Source organism: Nerophis ophidion, linkage group LG25 (assembly GCF_033978795.1).
Source record: "Nerophis ophidion isolate RoL-2023_Sa linkage group LG25, RoL_Noph_v1.0, whole genome shotgun sequence".
Lineage (NCBI taxonomy): Eukaryota > Metazoa > Chordata > Actinopteri > Syngnathiformes > Syngnathidae > Nerophis > Nerophis ophidion.
Window position 1 is genome coordinate 1,962,321 of NC_084635.1, and position 19,236 is coordinate 1,981,556.

General features: G+C 38.4%; 1 protein-coding gene and 1 long non-coding RNA gene across 2 annotated transcripts in view; one reads left to right on the forward strand and one right to left on the reverse strand.

Moving 5' to 3' along the window:
* Positions 1-19,236, forward strand: part of slc22a31 (solute carrier family 22 member 31) — a 35,046-nt gene that overhangs the window by 15,316 nt on the left and 494 nt on the right. The window contains 6 exon segments of the mRNA XM_061887080.1: positions 8,597-8,765; positions 11,103-11,248; positions 13,854-13,962; positions 14,022-14,236; positions 16,269-16,380; positions 19,033-19,236. The exon segment at positions 19,033-19,236 is cut by the window's right edge and continues 113 nt beyond it. Of these exon segments, the coding sequence (XP_061743064.1) occupies positions 8,597-8,765; positions 11,103-11,248; positions 13,854-13,962; positions 14,022-14,236; positions 16,269-16,380; positions 19,033-19,236 (955 nt within the window).
* LOC133542867 (uncharacterized) overlaps positions 16,193-19,236 on the reverse strand; it is a 37,456-nt gene continuing 34,412 nt past the window's right edge. The window contains exon 5 of the long non-coding RNA XR_009804235.1: positions 16,193-16,414. This is a non-coding gene — a long non-coding RNA (uncharacterized LOC133542867). The remainder of the gene's footprint in view (positions 16,415-19,236) is intronic.

Here is a 19,236-nt window from a genome sequence, read left to right on the forward strand (position 1 = left end):
ACCATAGTAACTCATTAGACGACGGTAGTAACTCATTAGACGACCGTAGTAACTCATTAGACGACCGTAGTAACTCATTAGACGACCGTAGTAACTCATTAGATGACCGTAGTAACTCATTAGATGACCATAGTAACTCATTAGATGACCATAGTAACTCATTAGATGACCATAGTAACTCAGACGACCATAGTAACTCATTAGACGACCATAGTAACTCATTAGACGACCATAGTAACTCATTAGACGACCATAGTAACTCATTAGACGACCATAATAACTCATTAGATGACCATAGTAACTCATTAGATGACCATAGTAACTCATTATCATTAGATGACCATAGTAACTCATTATCATTAGATGACCATAGTAACTCATCAGTTGACCATAGTAACTCATTAGTTGACCATAGTAACTCATTAGTTGACCGTAGTAACTCATTAGACGACCGTAGTAACTCATTAGACGACCGTAGTAACTCATTAGACGACTGTAGTAACTCATTAGATGACCGTAGTAACTCATTAGACGACCGTAGTAACTCATTAGACGACCGTAGAAACTCATTAGACGACCGTAGTAACTCATTAGACGACCGTAGTAACTCATTAGACGACCATAATAACTCATTAGATGACCATAATAACTCATTAGATGACCATAGTAACTAATTAGATGACCATAGTGACTAATTAGATGACCATAGTGACTAATTAGATGACCATAGTAACTCATTAGTTGACCATAGTAACTCATCAGTTGACCATAGTAACTCATTAGATGACCATAATAACTCATTAGATGACCATAGTAACTCATTAGATGACCGTAGTAACTCATTAGACGACCGTAGTAACTCATTAGACGACCGTAGTAACTCATTAGACGACCGTAGTAACTCATTAGATGACCGTAGTAACTCATTAGACGACCGTAGTAACTCATTAGATGACAATAGTAACTCATTATCATTAGATGACCATAGTAACTCATTAGTTGACCATAGTAACTCATTAGTTGACCGTAGTAACTCATTAGACGACCGTAGTAACTCATTAGACGACCGTAGTAACTCATTAGACGACCGTAGTAACTCATTAGACGACCGTAGTAACTCATTAGACGACCGTAGTAACTCATTAGATGACCATAGTAACTCATTAGATGACCATAGTAACTCATTAGATGACCATAGTAACTCATTAGACGACCATAGTAACTCATTAGACGACCATAATAACTCATTAGATGACCATAGTAACTCATTATCATTAGATGACCATAGTAACTCATTATCATTAGATGACCATAGTAACTCATCAGTTGACCATAGTAACTCATTAGTTGACCATAGTAACTCATTAGTTGACCGTAGTAACTCATTAGACGACCGTAGTAACTCATTAGACGACCGTAGTAACTCATTAGACGACTGTAGTAACTCATTAGATGACCGTAGTAACTCATTAGACGACCGTAGTAACTCATTAGACGACCGTAGAAACTCATTAGACGACCGTAGTAACTCATTAGACGACCGTAGTAACTCATTAGATGACCATAATAACTCATTAGATGACCATAATAACTCATTAGATGACCATAGTAACTAATTAGATGACCATAGTGACTAATTAGATGACCATAGTGACTAATTAGATGACCATAGTAACTCATTAGTTGACCATAGTAACTCATCAGTTGACCATAGTAACTCATTAGATGACCATAATAACTCATTAGATGACCATAGTAACTCATTAGATGACCGTAGTAACTCATTAGACGACCGTAGTAACTCATTAGACGACCGTAGTAACTCATTAGACGACCGTAGTAACTCATTAGATGACCGTAGTAACTCATTAGACGACCGTAGTAACTCATTAGATGACAATAGTAACTCATTATCATTAGATGACCATAGTAACTCATTAGTTGACCATAGTAACTCATTAGTTGACCGTAGTAACTCATTAGACGACCGTAGTAACTCATTAGACGACCGTAGTAACTCATTAGACGACCGTAGTAACTCATTAGACGACCGTAGTAACTCATTAGACGACCGTAGTAACTCATTAGATGACCATAGTAACTCATTAGATGACCATAGTAACTCATTAGATGACCATAGTAACTCATTAGACGACCATAGTAACTCATTAGACGACCATAGTAACTCATTAGATGACCATAGTAACTCATTAGACGACCATAGTAACTCATTAGACGACCATAGTAACTCATTAGACGACCATAATAACTCATTAGACGACCATAATAACTCATTAGATGACCATAGTAACTCATTAGATGACCATAGTAACTCATTAGATGACCATAGTAACTCATTATCATTAGATGACCATAGTAACTCATTAGTTGACCATAGTAACTCATTAGTTGACCGTAGTAACTCATTAGTTGACCGTAGTAACTCATTAGACGACCGTAGTAACTCATTAGACGACCGTAGTAACTCATTAGACGACCGTGGTAACTCATTAGACGACCGTGGTAACTCATTAGACGACCGTGGTAACTCATTAGACGACCGTAGTAACTCATTAGACGACCGTAGTAACTCATTAGACGACCGTAGAAACTCATTAGACGACCGTAGTAACTCATTAGACGACCGTAGTAACTCATTAGATGACCATAATAACTCATTAGATGCTAACATTAGCGTGCTAACGTTTATGACCAGTTTTTCAGTCGAAAGCCTGAGAGTCATATTACTTGCTGGCATGGTAACATTAGCGTGCTAGCTTTTTTTTTATTTTAGCTAATTTTGCATGCGTACGCTTCATGGTCACATGGCTTGGGACTTGATGCATGCTAACTTTGCATGCTAACGTAACTTTTTTCCAAGCAAAAACATTTAACAAGAACACCACCAGCTGGCTAATCTTGCCAATTGTGGTTTAGCTGAACACTTTTGTTTGACAATGGTCTGTATTTTCCACAATTGCGAAGTTTATGTGATAAAAATGTTTAGCGGCCGGTCTCGTCAACACGTACGCACAGGAAGTGTATGCACACATTTTAATCAATCAATCAATCAATGGTTATTTATATAGCCCTGTGTACGGCGTCCTGCCGCCATCGTGTGGTTGCATGGACCATTAACTGAGGACATCGCTTCCCTACAGGTTTCACTCTTTATTTTGCAACAAAGTCGCTCGAAGTGTCAGTCGGTCGCTCTTTCAGTGCCTCCTTCGCTGCTCGCGCCAGTCTCCTTTTCAGTCGCCCGCGTCTTCCTGTGCTGGTCTTGGTCGCTCCGTGGCTCTCGGTGGTTCTCGCTCGTCTTGATCCTTTTTCTGGCTGTCTTCACTCTGACTCTCTCCTACTATTCTGCCATGATTGCTCCTCCTTCTCCCCTTTTATACAGCAGGAGGAGATGCACAGATTGAGAGCAGGTGTGTGTATTACGCACCTGGTTCCAATCGCTGCAGCGTTGCTCCATGCGGGCCCCGCCTCTCCGTTCCGCTGCATACTCCGCCTCCTGGCCGCCATCTTGAGTAGGACCACGGTTTGTCCTACCCCGCTGTCGGCCCGTCGGCTCCGCCTCTCCACAAGCCCTAAATCACAAGTGTCTCAAAGGGCTGCACAACGACATCCGTGGTTCAGCGCCCACATACAAAAGCAGTCCAAGAGAAGCAGCCAACAGAATTCCACTTTCAAAGCTTCAACAATTAGTTTCCTCAGTTCCCAAACGTTTATTGAGTGTTGCTAAAAGAAAAGGTGATGTAACACAGTGGTGAACATGCCCTTTCCCAACTACTTTGCCACATGTTGCAGCCATAAAATTCTAAGTTAATTATTATTTGCAAAAAAAATTACTTTTATGAGTTTGAACATCAATTATCTTGTCTTTGTAGCATATTCAACTGAATATGGGTTGAAAAGGATTTGCAAATCATTGTATTCTGTTTATATTTACATCTAACACAATTTCCCAACTCATATGGAAACGGGGTTTGTACTTCTTCCTCCATTTGTTACCACCTTCTCTCTCTCGTATTACCACCCGCACCTCACCGTTATACCTGATATCAATATTGGATGGGGATATCCCTGGTGGTAAGTCAGTAGAGTGTTTGTCCCAGCAGTAGTACATGAGTTACACATATTTTCCAGTATACTCCCACTACTGTTTTGACACAAGGTCAGGCCTCCATTAATTGCAGACACACGCACACACACACACACACACACACAGACACACACACACACACACACACACACACACACTTGTCCTGTGTGCAGTTCTGCGGATGCAGATTCTCCACTGAGATGTCAGAACAATGGCGTGGACAAAGTTTAGCCAGCGAGTAAGCAGGAAGGCAGCTCCTCGTTCTCTTTGTCCTCGTCCCCGCGCTGGGAAGTGACGTGGAACAAGAATCTAGTCACTAGGAAAAAGAAGTCAAAGGTTACGTGTTGCATAAACCAGTCATGGAGTTCTTGATCAGTGTTTTTGTTAAAGGCCTACTGAAATGAGATGTTCTTATTTAAACGGGGATAGCAGGTCCATTCTATGTGTCATACTTCATCATTTTGCGATATTGCCATATTTTTGCTGAAGGGATTTAGTAGAGAACATCCACAATAAATTTGGCAACTTTTGGTCGCTAATAAAAAAGCCTTGCCTGTACCGGAAGTAGCAGACGATGTGCGCGTGACGTCACGGGTTGTGGAGCTCCTCACATCTGAACATTGTTTACAATCATGGCCTCCAGCAGCTAGAGCGATTCGGGCCGAGAAAACGACAATTTCCCCATTAATTTGAGTGAGTATAAAAGATTCGTGGAAGAGGAAATTTAGAATGAAAGACTAGAAAAAAGGCGATTGCAGTGGGAGCGATTCAGATGTTTTTAGACACATTTACTAATATAATTCTGGAGAATCCCTTATCTTTCTATTGTGTTGCTAGTGTTTTAGTGAGTTAAATAGTACCTGAAAGTCGGAGGGGTGTGTCCACGGGTGTGTTGATGCCAGTGTCTCTGAAGGAAGTCACGGCAGCTGCAGCAGGACAGAAGCTACGCTGATGTCTCCGGTAAGAGGCGACTTATTACCACAATGTTCTCACCGAAAACTGCCGGTTGACTTGTAGTCGGGATCCATGTTCGCTTGACCACTCTGATCCATAGTAAAGCTTCATCTTCGGGAATTTTAAACAAGGAAACACCGTGTGTTTGTGTGGCTAAAGGCTAAAAGCTTCCCACCTCCATCTGTCTACTTGGACTTCTCAATTATGCGATTAAAGCAGACTACTTATAGCCGGGATCGGGCTGGAAAAAAAATGTCTGCTACAATCCGAGACGTCACAACACTTCACGGGAAATTTAAAATTGTAATTTAGTAAACTAAAGCGGCCGTATTGTCATGTGTTGCAGTGTTAATATTTCATCATTGATATATAAACTATCAGACTGTGTGGTGGCTAGTAGTGGCTTTCAGTAGGTCTTTAATATTTCATACTGTCGATTCCCATCATCCATGAGTGAGATGTGGTGATATCGATCCCATGTATCAACCGTACAGGTTTCAATGTATTTAAGGTGAGTGTTATTTACAATTTAATGGTATCAACACAATATTTGAACTAGTGTATTATTCTCTCTTATTACATACAATTGTTTGAGCAAAACAAAGCAAAAATGACTACTACTCATTTAAGTTTAAGATTTAACAACAAATTATTTTTGAAAGAAAATATATATATAATCACTCTAGTATCGATCATAAACTGATACTACCTTCGGTGTCGTCAACACAGATTTATGGATGGATCTTCCCTCCTCTTAAATGTTGTATACTGACTGTGACAACCCTAACACACCAACATTAGTTGTTGTATTATCCTCTCATCTACTTATTTATTTCCTGTTTACTTTCTGCTGTACCTTCTTAAACTATAGCTAGCTTAGCTATTAGTATGCCTGTTCTTGTTGCTCTCTTTGTGTAACATGTTTAGCCTGATCCTTCAGTGATAATGCTACTTGATGATGATACCAAGAAATGGAGGTTATTATTATTAATTATGGATTATTATTATTACCATGAACCCCAATTTAAACAAGTTGAAAAACTTATTGGGGTGTTACCATTTAGTGGCCAATTGTACGGAATATGTACTGTACTGTGCAATCTACTAATAAAAGTCTCAATCAATCAATCAAAAACTTGGAGGAGCGGCTCCACACTGTGTATAAATACACATAATTAGCTAGCTTGAAAATTAGTGTCGACAGGAGGGGATTGAAGTTGACTACTGGCATTAAAAGACATTAATCAGCTATACTTTATCCCACAAAATATTAGGGCTGGGCAATATACCGAATAAACTCGATCTATCGCAGGTTTGTCTCAGTGCGATATAGAAAATGCCTATATCGTGATATTCGAGTTTACGTCATCACGCAGTTGCTTTTAGCTGCGGGCATTACACTACAGGCTCTTCTCACTCTTTCTTGTCTCTCCGTCTCAGAGACATAAACAAGCGCACCTTCTTACATACGTCACATACTGTCGCAACATCATACGCCCTCGCGGAGCAGAATAAATTGGGAATTTCTTGAGAATTAATTCCCAAGAAAAACAGCAGGGAGTCCATCGTCTGGCGGTGTTTGGCTTCAAGTGGGAATATGTTGTCCAAGTATGCGGCAAAAGCGTTGCTACAAAAAGTAGCAGCACTGCTAATATGTAGCATCATTTGAAAAGTCACCTGCTAGAGAATGAAGAGTGCTTGAAACTCTGCATGTCAATATCTCCGTTCGGTGCCACATCCACAAAATGCCCAGGCAACCATTTCCACATCAACACCGGATAAAAAAAATTGTCAACAACAGACGGAGATAACGTCCGCAGGAACCTACCACATAGTGAAGGACATACACTATTTGATATTCTATTATGCAGCTCATTTTTATTTGACAGTTATTGAAATATCTTGTGTGACATCATGCACAAAAGTGCACTTTATTTGTTTTAAACTATTGTAGTGGCGTTCTGTACAAAAAGTGCACTTTAATTTAGTGTTGTTTTGATATGTCATCTTAGCACAAAAGTGCACTAATAGTTTGTTTTAAAATGTCTCACAATCTTTCTGTTTTGGAAATGACATGAATGTTTGTGCCACTGCTTAATAACTGTTTAATAAATACACTTTTGGTCAGTTGACTTAATTGTAATTTCCCTCTAAAAGTAGCATATATTAATGCAGTATGAAGAAGAAAGTTTTAATGTAGACCAGTGTTTTTCAACCTTTTTTGAGCCAAGGCACATTTTTTTCATTGGAAAAAACCCGAGGCACACCACTAGCAGAAAACATACAAAAATTAAACACAGCAGCCGATATCAACAGTCAAAAGTCGTTCTCGCAATTGTTGGACGTAAATTCAAAGCATAACCAAGCATGCTGCACTATAGCTCTTGTCTCAAAGTAGGTGTACTGTCACCACCTGTCACATCACGCCGTGACTTATTTTGAGTTTTTTGGCGTTTTGGTGTGTAGTGTTTCCAATTCTGTTGTTGATTGTCATGTCATGTACGGATGTACTTTGTGGACGCCGTCTGCTGCTCCACACGCTGTAAGTCTTTGCTGTCGTCCAGCATTCTGATTTTATTTATTTTGCAGCCATTTAAGTTTTAGTTTTGTTTTGCATAGCCATCCCTAAGCGTCAATGCCTTTTCCTAGCAGCACTCGCCTTTTGTTTATTTTTGGTTTAAGCATTAAATATCTTTTTACCTGCACGTCTGCTTATGTGATCACGATAAACCATGTTCCTAACATCCACAAAGCAATTAGCTAGCTGCTGCCACCTACTGGTAAGGAAGAGTATTACACGGCTACTCTGCCGCGCTCTAGACAGCACAGCCACTCAACAACGGCACATTATTTACGGATTATAATTACTGGTTTGCAGAAAATATTTTTAACCCAATTAGGTGAAATGACATCATTTCCCACAGCACACCAGACAATATCTCATGGCACACTTAAGGGTTCCAGGTTCGATCCCCGCTTCCGCCATGCTAGTTACTGCCGTTGTGTCCTTGGGCAAAACACTTTACCCACCTGCTCCCGGTGCCACCCACACTGGGATTTTGGGTTTCACAATGTAAAGCGCTTTGAGTCACTAGAGAAAAAGCACTATGTAAATATAATTCACTTCACTCCACACTAGAGTGCCGCGGCACAGTGGTTGAAAAACACTGATGTAGACACATAGAATCATCATACTGCTGTGATTATATGCATCAAGTGTTCATTCAAGGCTCAGGTAAAATATGGAGATATATATCGTTTATCGTGTCAAGGCCTAAAAATATTGAGATATTAATAAAAGGCAATACACGTATCGCCGTGCCCTACCATAAATTGTCCGATACTGATCGATTTGTAAATGGCACATTAATTTGTTCCTATCATTTTTTGTTTTCATATTTACTCTGGAATGTTTTCTACTAATTAATTTCTATGCGACAGTTGTCAATGCAATCAGTCAGCTTCATGTTTGATTCCTGCGTGTTATATTTTGGGACTACTTTGCCCACTTTGGGGTCTGCTTGGTTGTTCCTGCAGGGTTGGAACTCTGCGACCCTCCCCGCCGCCTCATGGTCGCCATGGTCAGCGGCTTCTTCGGCGTCTTCGCAGAGCTGCTGTTGCCAGGCGTGGCAGTTCTGTGCCGCGATTGGCCGGTTCTCCAGGCTGTTACCACGTTACCTCTGCTCCTGCTCATCTCCTATTGGTGGTAAGTGGCGGCCGTGGAACTGTTTATTTATTTTTTCATTCCTCAGGAATTGACGTCCTTAAAACCTTACGGCAGGGGTGTCCAAACTTTTTCCACTGAGGGCCGCACACTGAAAAATCAAAGCAAGCGGGGGCCAGTTTCATAATTTTTAATTTAAAAAACAATACAGTATATGTATAAAAAATATACATTTAACCCCCCACTCAGTTATGATCCCGGGGACCCCAAAGGGTTTTGGTAAAAAAAAAAACATAAAAAATGTGTCATTATTCAGTTTTATTTATTTTTTATTATTATGCAAGTTTTAAATCTCTAGATCAACATTAGGGGGAAAAAAAATGGAAATAACACAAAATATGTAACATTTTCACCCAATAACTATTTTAGGTGGAAATTTTGAGATTATATAATAATTAGAGCCTTAATTTTGGATTTTGATTCGTTATTATTTTTTGAGCAATGACACTTAAAAACAAATCACACTAAAATAACTGGGTATCCAAAAGTGTCCTACTCACTAAAGTGTTAAAAAAATAAATTATGCATTTTTTTTTACGGTTTAGTTTTAGCACAATAATCTTGAGATCAACTTCAGATATATCTGTCAATTTTAAGTTTTATTGTAGTTTACGTTTTTTGTTTGTATGTTTTAGGCTCTTCCTTAAATGGGAACATTATCACAATTTCTTAAGGGTTAAAACCAATAAAAATCAGTTCCCAGTGGCTTATTTTATTTTTCAAAGTTTTTTTCAAAATTTTACCCATCATGCAATATCCCGAAAAACGGCTTCAAAGTGCCTGATTTTAACAGTCGTTATATCCACCTGTCTATTGTCCTGTGACGTCACAGCGTGAAGCCATCAGAAACAAACATGGCAGATAGCACAGAAAGATATAGCGACATTAGCTCGGATTCAGACTCGGATTTCAGCGGCGTAAGCGATTCAACAGATTACACATGTATTGAAACGGATGGTTGGAGTGTGGAGGCAGATAGCGAAAACAAAATTGAAGAAGAAACTGAAGCTAGTGAGCCATATCACGACTGACAGCGGCACGGGAGGAAGCGAGGACGAACCAACAATTGGTATATGTTTGTTTGGCATTAAATGTGGGTGGAGGGAAAGGCTGGATGCAAATATAGCTACAAATGAGGCATAATGATGCAATATGTACATAAAGCTAGCCAGCATAGCATGTTAGCATCGGTTAGCTGGCAGTCATGCCGTGACCAAATATGTCTGATTAGCACATAATTAGCACATAAGTCAATAACATCAACAAAACTCACCTTTGTGATTTTGTTGACTGTATTGTTGGAAATGCATCTGCTTTGAGTGTCGCAGGATATCCACACATCTCTGTGCCATCTCTGTCGTAGCATCGCTATCGTCGGTAAAGTGTGGAGAACAAACGAGGGACTTTTGCATCTTTTGACCACTGGTGCAACTTGAATCCGTCGATTGGTATGTGTTTGTTTGGCATTAAATTTGGGTGGAGGGAATAATGATGCAATATGTACATATAGCTAGCCAAAATAGCATGTTAGCATCAATTAGCATGCCGTGACCATTGATTAGCACACTCCACGTAAGTCAACTTGAAACCGTCCTGTTAGTGTTGTTACACCCTCCGACAACACACCCACCAGGCATGATGTCTCCAAGGTACCGGAAAACAGTGGAAAAAACGGAAAATAACAGCTGATTTGACTTGGTGTGTGTAATAAGATTGAGAAAATGGCGGATTGCTTCCCGTTGTGACGTCATGGGCGAAAGGTCATTGCTCCGACAGCGAACAATTGAAAAGCGTTTCAATCGCCAAATTCACCCTTTTAAAGTTCGGAAACCAGTTAAAAAAACATATGGTCTTTTTTTTCTGCACCATCAAGGTATATATTGAGGCTTACATAGGTCTGCTGATAATGTTCCCCTTTAAAAAAAAAAAACGCTCAATTTTTTATATGGCAAAACACAAAATATGCAACATTTTCCCCCCAAATATCTGAAAGTGGAATATTTAATGTGACGTGATTGAAGCCTTGAATAGGTCAATCATTCAAAATGACATAGATTTTGATTCATTATTATTTTTAAAGGAAAGAAACAGCCTGCATGGCAGCTTTGTGTTATTAAAGCATTGCAACATGTTCTTGTTCCATTTCACCTGTTTGCTCTTTTATATCACTTTCTATCTTTTTATTTTTTTTCAATTGTAATTTTGAAATGTGCCGTGGGGGCCGTTTAAAAATGGCCCCCGGGCCGCACTTTGGCCACTCCTGCCTTACGGGAAGCTTTTGTTGGTGACATGTTGTGACATTTCCACCGTCCTGTTCAGCTGTGCCTCCGTGTTTCCCGAGTCCCCTCGTTGGCTGCTGGCCACGGCTCAGATTCCTCGAGCCAAGAGGAGCCTCCAGGAATTCTCCACCAGGAACGGGGTGTGTTTGCCGGATGAAATGTTCCCCGGTGAATCTCTGCTGTCAGGTAGCGTGCGTCCTCCCACTCACAACAACAACAACAACTCTTATTATGATCTCATGCAGTTGAACTGCATGGACAGCAGGGGTGTTAAAGTGCGACAAGTTGAGGCCTGCAGCTACATTTTGAAAATACTATCACACAAAAAGTGGAATAAAAAGAGCAGGTGAAATGTGAGAAAATGATACCATATTGGCACTAATAACACAAAGCTGCCATGCAGGTAGATTTTAATTTAAGACTTTAAAAAATTCAATAGAAACTTATAATCGACGGATAGGTCTGAGTTGATCTAGAACAGTGGTTCTCGACCTTTTTTCAGTGAACATTTTTATTAATTCAAGTACCCCCTAATCAGAGCAAAGCATTTTTGGTTGAAAAAATAGAGATAAAGAAGTAAAATACAGCACTATGTCATCAGTTTCTGATTTATTAAATTGTATAACAGTGCAAAATATTGCTCATTTGTAGTGGTCTTTCTTGAACTACTTGGGAAAAAAATGATATAAAAATAACTAAAAACTTGTTGAAAAATAAACAAGTTGTTCAATTGTAAATAAAGATTTCTACACATAGAAGTAATCATCAACTTAAAGTGTCCTCTTTGGGGATTGTACAAACCCCGTTTCCATATGAGTTGGGAAATTGTGTTAGATGTAAATATAAACAGAATACAATGATTTGTGATTCATTTTCAAGCCATATTCAGTTGAATATGCTACAAAGACAACATATTTCATGTTCAAACTCAGAAACTTTATTTTTTTGGAATCAATCATTAACTTTAGAATTTGATGCCAGCAACATGTGACAAAGAAGTTGGGAAAGGTGGCAATAAATACTGATAAAGTTGAGGAATGCTCATCAAACACTTATTTGGAACATCCCTCAGGTGGGCAGGCGAATTGGGAACAGGTGGGTGCCATGATTGGCTATAAAAACAGCTTCCCAAAAAATGCTCAGTCTTTCACAAGAAAGGATGGGGCGAGGTACACCCCTTTGTCCACAACTGCGTGAGCAAATAGTCAAACAGTTTAAGAACAACCTTTCTCAAAGTGACATTGCAAGAAATTTAGGGATTTCAACATCTACGCTCCATAATATCATCAAAATGTTCAGAGAATCTGGAGAAATCACTCCACGTAAGCGGCATGGCCGGAAACCAACATTGAATGACCGTGACCTTCCATCCCTCAGACGGCACTGTATCAAAAGCCGATCTCTAAAGGATATCACCACATGGGATCAGGAACACTTTAGAAAACCACTCTCACTAAATACAGTTTGTCGCTACATCTGTAAGGGGAAGTTAAAGCGAAAGCCAATTATCAACAACATCCAGAAACGCCGCCGGCTTCTCTGGGCCCGAGATCATCTAAGATGGACTGATGCAAAGTGGAAAAGTGTTCTGTGGTCTGACGAGTCCACATTTCAAATTGTTTTTGGAAATATTCGACATTGTGTCATCCGGACCAAAAGGGGAAGCGAACCATCCAGACTGATATTGATGCAAAGTTCAAAAAGCCAGCATGTGTGATGGTATGGGGGTGTATTAGTGCCCAAGGCATGGGTAACTTACACATCTGTGAAGGCACCATTAATGCTGAAAGGTACATACAGGTTTTGGAGCAACATATGTTGTCATCCAAGCGCCGTCTTTTTCATGGACGTGTTACAACAGCATGGCTTCATAGTAAAAGAGTGCGGGTACTTCCCTGGCCCGCCTGCAGTCCAGACCTGTCTCCCATCGAAAATTTGTGGCGCATTATGAAGCATAAAATAGGACAGCGGAGACCCCGGACTGTTGAAGGACTGAAGCTCTACATAAAACAAGAATGGGAAAGAATTCCACTTTCAAAGCTTCAACAATTAGTTTCCTCAGTTCCCAAACGTTTATTGAGTGTTGTTAAAAGAAAAGGTGATGTAACACAGTGGTGAACATGCCCTTTCCCAACTACTTTGGCACGTGTTGCAGCCATGAAATTCTAAGTTAATTATTATTTGCATAAAAAAAATAGTTTATGGGTTTGAACATCAAATATGTTGTCTTTGTAGCATATTCAACTGAATATGGGTTGAAAATGATTTGCAAATCATTGTATTCTGTTTATATTTACATCTAACACAATTTCCCAACTCATATGGAAACGGGGTTTGTAATAGAGATCCATCAGGATTCATGAACTTCATTCTAAACATTTATTCACAGAAAAATAAATCTTTAACATCAATATTTATGGAACATGTCCACAAAAAATCTAGCTGTCAACACTGAATATTGCATTGTTGTATTTATTTATACACTCTATGAACTTACATTCATATTTTGTTGAAGTATTATTCAATAAATATATTTATGAAGGATTTTTGAATTGTTGCTATTTTTAGAATATTTATAAAAAATCTCACGTACCCCTTGGCATACCTTCAAGTACCCCATTTGAGAACCACTGATCTGGGGCAGGGGTTAACAAATGAGGGTTGCTTGCTTGGGATGCTAACAAGCTAAATGCATGTTTGTGTTGTGCCTCACACACTTATTAGAGGTTTTAAATAGTAAAATAAACAAACTGGTGAATGTGGTCCCTGTCTTTTTATTGTTTCTGTGCAGAAGTCCAGTCCGCTTTCAATGAGGAGTACCGGCCGAGGTATTATTCCATCCTGGCCCTGCTTCAGACTCGTGTTATCTGGAGGAACTGCCTGATCCTGAGCTTCACTCTGTGAGTTGCTGCTCTCCTCCTTCATGTGCACACAGGCGTCCAACATGTCCTCCCTGCAGTTTAATAGGAACAGGCATCCAGTACTGCTTCACCAGGAACCTGCACATGTTTTCCACCAACTTCTACTTCAGCTACTTTGTCAGAGTCGCCACAGGGGCCATGGCCTGCATCTTCATCTGCATGACCGTCAATCATTTCGGTCGACGAGGAATGCTTCTTCTGTCCGCCATCATCACGGGATTGTCCTCGCTGCTGCTGCTGGCCCTCACTCAGTGTACGTAAGCTGCTGCCGTCAGCCTTTTTACATCTTCTAATGTTGGCCTACTGCCTTTTTACATCTTCTAATGTTGGCCCACAGCCTTTTTACATCTTCTAATGTTGGCCCACAGCCTTTTTACATCTTCTAATGTTGGCCCACAGCCTTTTTACATCTTCTAATGTTGGCCCACTGCCTTTTTACATCTTCTAATGTTGGCCCACAGCCTTTTTACATCTTCTAATGTTGGCCCACAGCCTTTTTACATCTTCTAATGTTGGCCCACAGCCTTTTTACATCTTCTAATGTTGGCCCACAGCCTTTTTACATCTTCTAATGTTGGCCCACAGCCTTTTTACATCTTCTAATGTTGGCCCACTGCCTTTTTACATCTTCTAATGTTGGCCCACTGCCTTTTTACATCTTCTAATGTTGGCCCACAGCCTTTTTACATCTTCTAATGTTGGCCCACTGCCTTTTTACATCTTCTAATGTTGGCCCACAGCCTTTTTACATCTTCTAATGTTGGCCCACAGCCTTTTTACATTATTTCACAATTTCATTTATTTTTTATAAATTAATTATTTCATGACACAACCAATTATTTCACAATTTAAATCATTAATTTGATTATGTTATGATTAATGATTTCATTATTTCCTTATTTAATTAATTATTTCATGATTAAAATATTTTATGTTTAAATAATTGATTTTACTTCATGAAGTCATGATTTATTTAAGAGGTTTAAGACATTTTCACAATTCATTGAATTATTTATTTCATGATTTAATTTTTGTACTATTTAATGAGTTATTATTATTTAACAAAGTAATGATTTAATCCATTATTTCAAGATTTAATGAAGTATTTATTTCTTAATTGAACAAACTATTTGGATTTAATTATTTCCCAATATAATTAATATTTGATTATATTCTTCAATGAAGTAATGATTTATTTAAGGATTTTGTTATTTTTCACGATTTAATTGGTTATTTTAAGATTTACCTTCCATCCATTTAATCTATTGATTATATTTCATTTTGTAATCATTTATTTTATGATTTGAAACATTTTAGTAAAGAAATAAAAATATATATATATGGTGTATGTGTATATATGTATATATATATATATATATGTGTGTGCATATATACATATATATCTATATATGTATACATATCATATATATATATATTTATCATATATATAATTTTATTTGTATATGTACATTTTTATGTATATGTATCTTTGTGTGTGTATATCTATATATATGTTTGTATACATATATATCCATATATATGTATATATATATATTTATCATATATATATAATTTTGTGTGTGTGTGTGTGTGTGTGTGTGTATATATATATATATATATATATATAATATATATATATATATATATATATATATATATATATATATATATTAATGATTTATTTATTTTCCTTCAATTGTGCCCTTGTCAGTGCTTCATGAATGTATCATATTTGTCTCAATCAGTCATGAAAGTGAGTGATCTGGGAAACACAAATTTAGTCCAATCATTGCTGGAACCTTGGAAGTCGTTAAAAGATGGCTGCTCAGGAGAACTCACTCGTACTTTGGGGGGAATCGCAGGTAAATATTTTCGATGTGGAAGCTCGATCTGCGGACCCAGAGAATTTAACAGTTAAAACCAGAGGAATTTATTTTAGTTGTTGGAATAATTTCCTCACAAGTGGAAGTGCTGAGTAAGCAATTAGGACCCGCCTACTGACTTTGACAAATACAATCAATTCTTGAAGTGCTGACAGACGGCAAACTTGTCACTAAATAAATAAAACAAGAAATCTTGAAATAATTATTTAAATAATGCAATCAATAATTAAATATATGACACACATTTATGTTTTAAAATTCCCATTATAATTAATGAATGACACATTTGAGTAATTTCAATGTTTATTTAAATAATAAAAGCAGTTAATGAGGGGTCCCTCTGATGTATGATCATGAGGTCATGAATGAGGATGATGAAGTGTGCCATGTTTGTGTTGTCAGACCTGCAAGGAGGCCTGGTCTTGGTGCTGTCCATCTTGGGTCTGCTCTTCTCCCAGGCCCTGGCCATGCTCAGTGTCTTCTTCGCCTGCGAGGTGATGCCCACCGTGGTGCGGTAAGTCTTTTGAATGAGCTGGCAAAGAAAGCATCTGCAGGAAGTTAGTGACACTCAGTGCTTCTCCTTTCTTTTACTCAACTTAATTACCACTGAAACCTGGATCATTCACACAGTCACCTCACTTCACAGCATGTCTGTTTTGTAAGAAGACATTTGCTCCCACTTGCCAACATCTGCAGCAACAGGAAAATGTTGATTCAGCATCTTTTTAGTGGCTACTTTTTGCTGCTATTTACTCTTGTAAATATATTAAGGATATGTTTTTTATTGCAACAGTAGAAAAAAGAAAACATCTCACCGAGATAGCATATTGCCAAATTCCGATTCAATGTTGATACCAGCAAAAAAAAAACAAGTATCGGATGAAATCAGCATGCATCTAAACAGTCCGATACAAGCAGTCCTATCCGTGCGAAGATGGATCATCTAAATGACCTCCAGTAAACACAGTTTCCTCTATTTTAGTCAATTCAATACAAAAAGGTGAATATGGTAGGCTATAAGACACTTAGAGCCAGCAGCTACACAACAGCTAAGCACACAATAGCACACAAGCTAAACGTACGTGATACGCATCTAAAGCAGCACATGTGTCAATAAAAACAGGTATCGAGTAATTATAGTTGCATATTATTTACTCCAAGACAAGTGTGTTGGAAAGTATCCAGTAACAAGCGTGTCCGCATCGTTGAACACACAACGTCACTCCAAAATAAAAGTATAGATTTCTTTTTTTTAATGATGATACCAAATATCAGTCCAATATTATCAGCAGGAAAAACTAGTATCGGATGATATCCACTTGCATCTAAAAGGTCTGATACAAGCAGTCCTACACTAAATGTCCTCAAATAATCACACTTTAGTCATATACAAAAATGTACATTTGGTAGAATAGTAGGCTATAAGGAGCAAGCAGCTACACAACAGCTAAGCACACATGATACGCATCTAAAGCAGCACATTTGTCATAATAAACAGGTATCGATTAATTATAGTTGCATATTATTTACACACATACAAAGTCTCCAAGACAAGTGTGTTAGAAAGTATCCAGTAACAAGCGTGTCCGCATCATTGAACACACTGCGTCACTCCAGAATAATAAAAGTATAGATGTTTTTATTTCTATTTTAGTCAATTCATTTACAAAAAAGTAACCATGGTAGCCTACTGAGAGCCAGCAGCTACACAACAGCTAAGCTAAACATGATAAGTATCTAAAGCAGCACATTTGTCGATACAAACCGGTATTGAAAAATTATAGTTGCAACTTACTTACTAACGATGAATGTGTTGAACAGTATGCAGTAACGAGCGTGTCCGCATCATTGAATGTACTGCGTCACTCCAAAATAATAAAAGTATAGATTTTTTATTTTTTGTTCATGATCATACCAATTATCAGTCCGATATTAGCAAGAAAAACTAAAATCGGATAATATCCGCTTGCATCTAAAAGGTCCGATACAAGCAGTCCTGCTACATTAAATGTCCTCAAATAATTACACTAGTCATATACGAAAAGGAAAATTTGGCAGAATAAGAGGCAATAAGGAGAGAGCAGCTACACATCAACTAAGCACATAATAGCACCCAAGCTAGAAATACATAATCAATGTCCTTATTTGCCAATATAAACAAGTATGGAATATTTATAGTTGCACATTACTTACACATAAAAAAGTCTCCACGACAGAAGTGTGTTGGAAAGTATCCAGTAACAAGCGTGTCCGCATCACTGAACATACTGTGTCACTCCAAAAATAAAAATATAGATTTATTTTTTTTAAATGATGATACCAAATATCAGTCCGATATTATCAGCAAGTAAAATTAGTATTGGATATTATCCGCTTATATTTAAAAGGTCTGATACAAGCAGTCCTACTACAATAAATGTCCTCAAATAATTACACTTTAGTCATATACAAAAAGGAAAATGTGGTAGAATAAGAGGCTATAAGGAGAGAGCAGCTACACAACAGCTAAGCACACAATAGCACCCAAGCTAGACATACATAATCAGTGTGCTTATTTGTCAATATAAACAAGTATGGAATAATTATAGTTGCACATTATTAATCGTATTCGAAAAGGTAAACATGCTAAGCTAAAGGCTACCAGGATATAGCAGGTACACAACAGCTGAGCAGACAATAGCACACAAGCTAGACATAAGTGTCACTAATTGAACAATATTTTGTCAATATAAACAAGTGTCAAATAAATGTAGTTGCATATGACTTACAGCCTCCAAGGCAGAAACATACTAGAAAGTATCCAGTAACAAACGTGTTCGCATCATTTAACTTACAGCATCGTGAGCTTCATTTATTGAATTATTGTGACAAATATACACTTCAAACACACAAATATATCTCAAGGTACCATTTCTGCATACCATAATTCCACTCTACAAACAAAATACAAGTAAGCATGATTCGTGCTGATATCGTATCGGAGTAACATCGATATCAGCCAGTGCAATAGGATCCAATATCGGCATCCATCCATCTTCTTCCGCTTATCGGTCCAAAAACGTTCCCATATAAAAATGCTTATTATAAAATGTGATGACTGCAACTATTTGATGGCATATTATCATTTTTTATTTCATTTTTCCATCCTTTATCCCACCCTTGGCAGAGGGGGGTGTCTGGGCCTGGTGTTGGCGGCGGGCTGCGTGGGCATGGCCGCCTCCTCCCTGATGGAGCTGCAGAACAACGGCGGCTACTTCCTGCATCACGTGATCTTCGCCTCCTTCGCCGTGCTGTCAGTGTTGTGCATCATGCTGCTGCCCGAGAGCAAGCGCAAGCCCCTCCCAGACTCGCTTAAGGAGGGCGAGAGCAG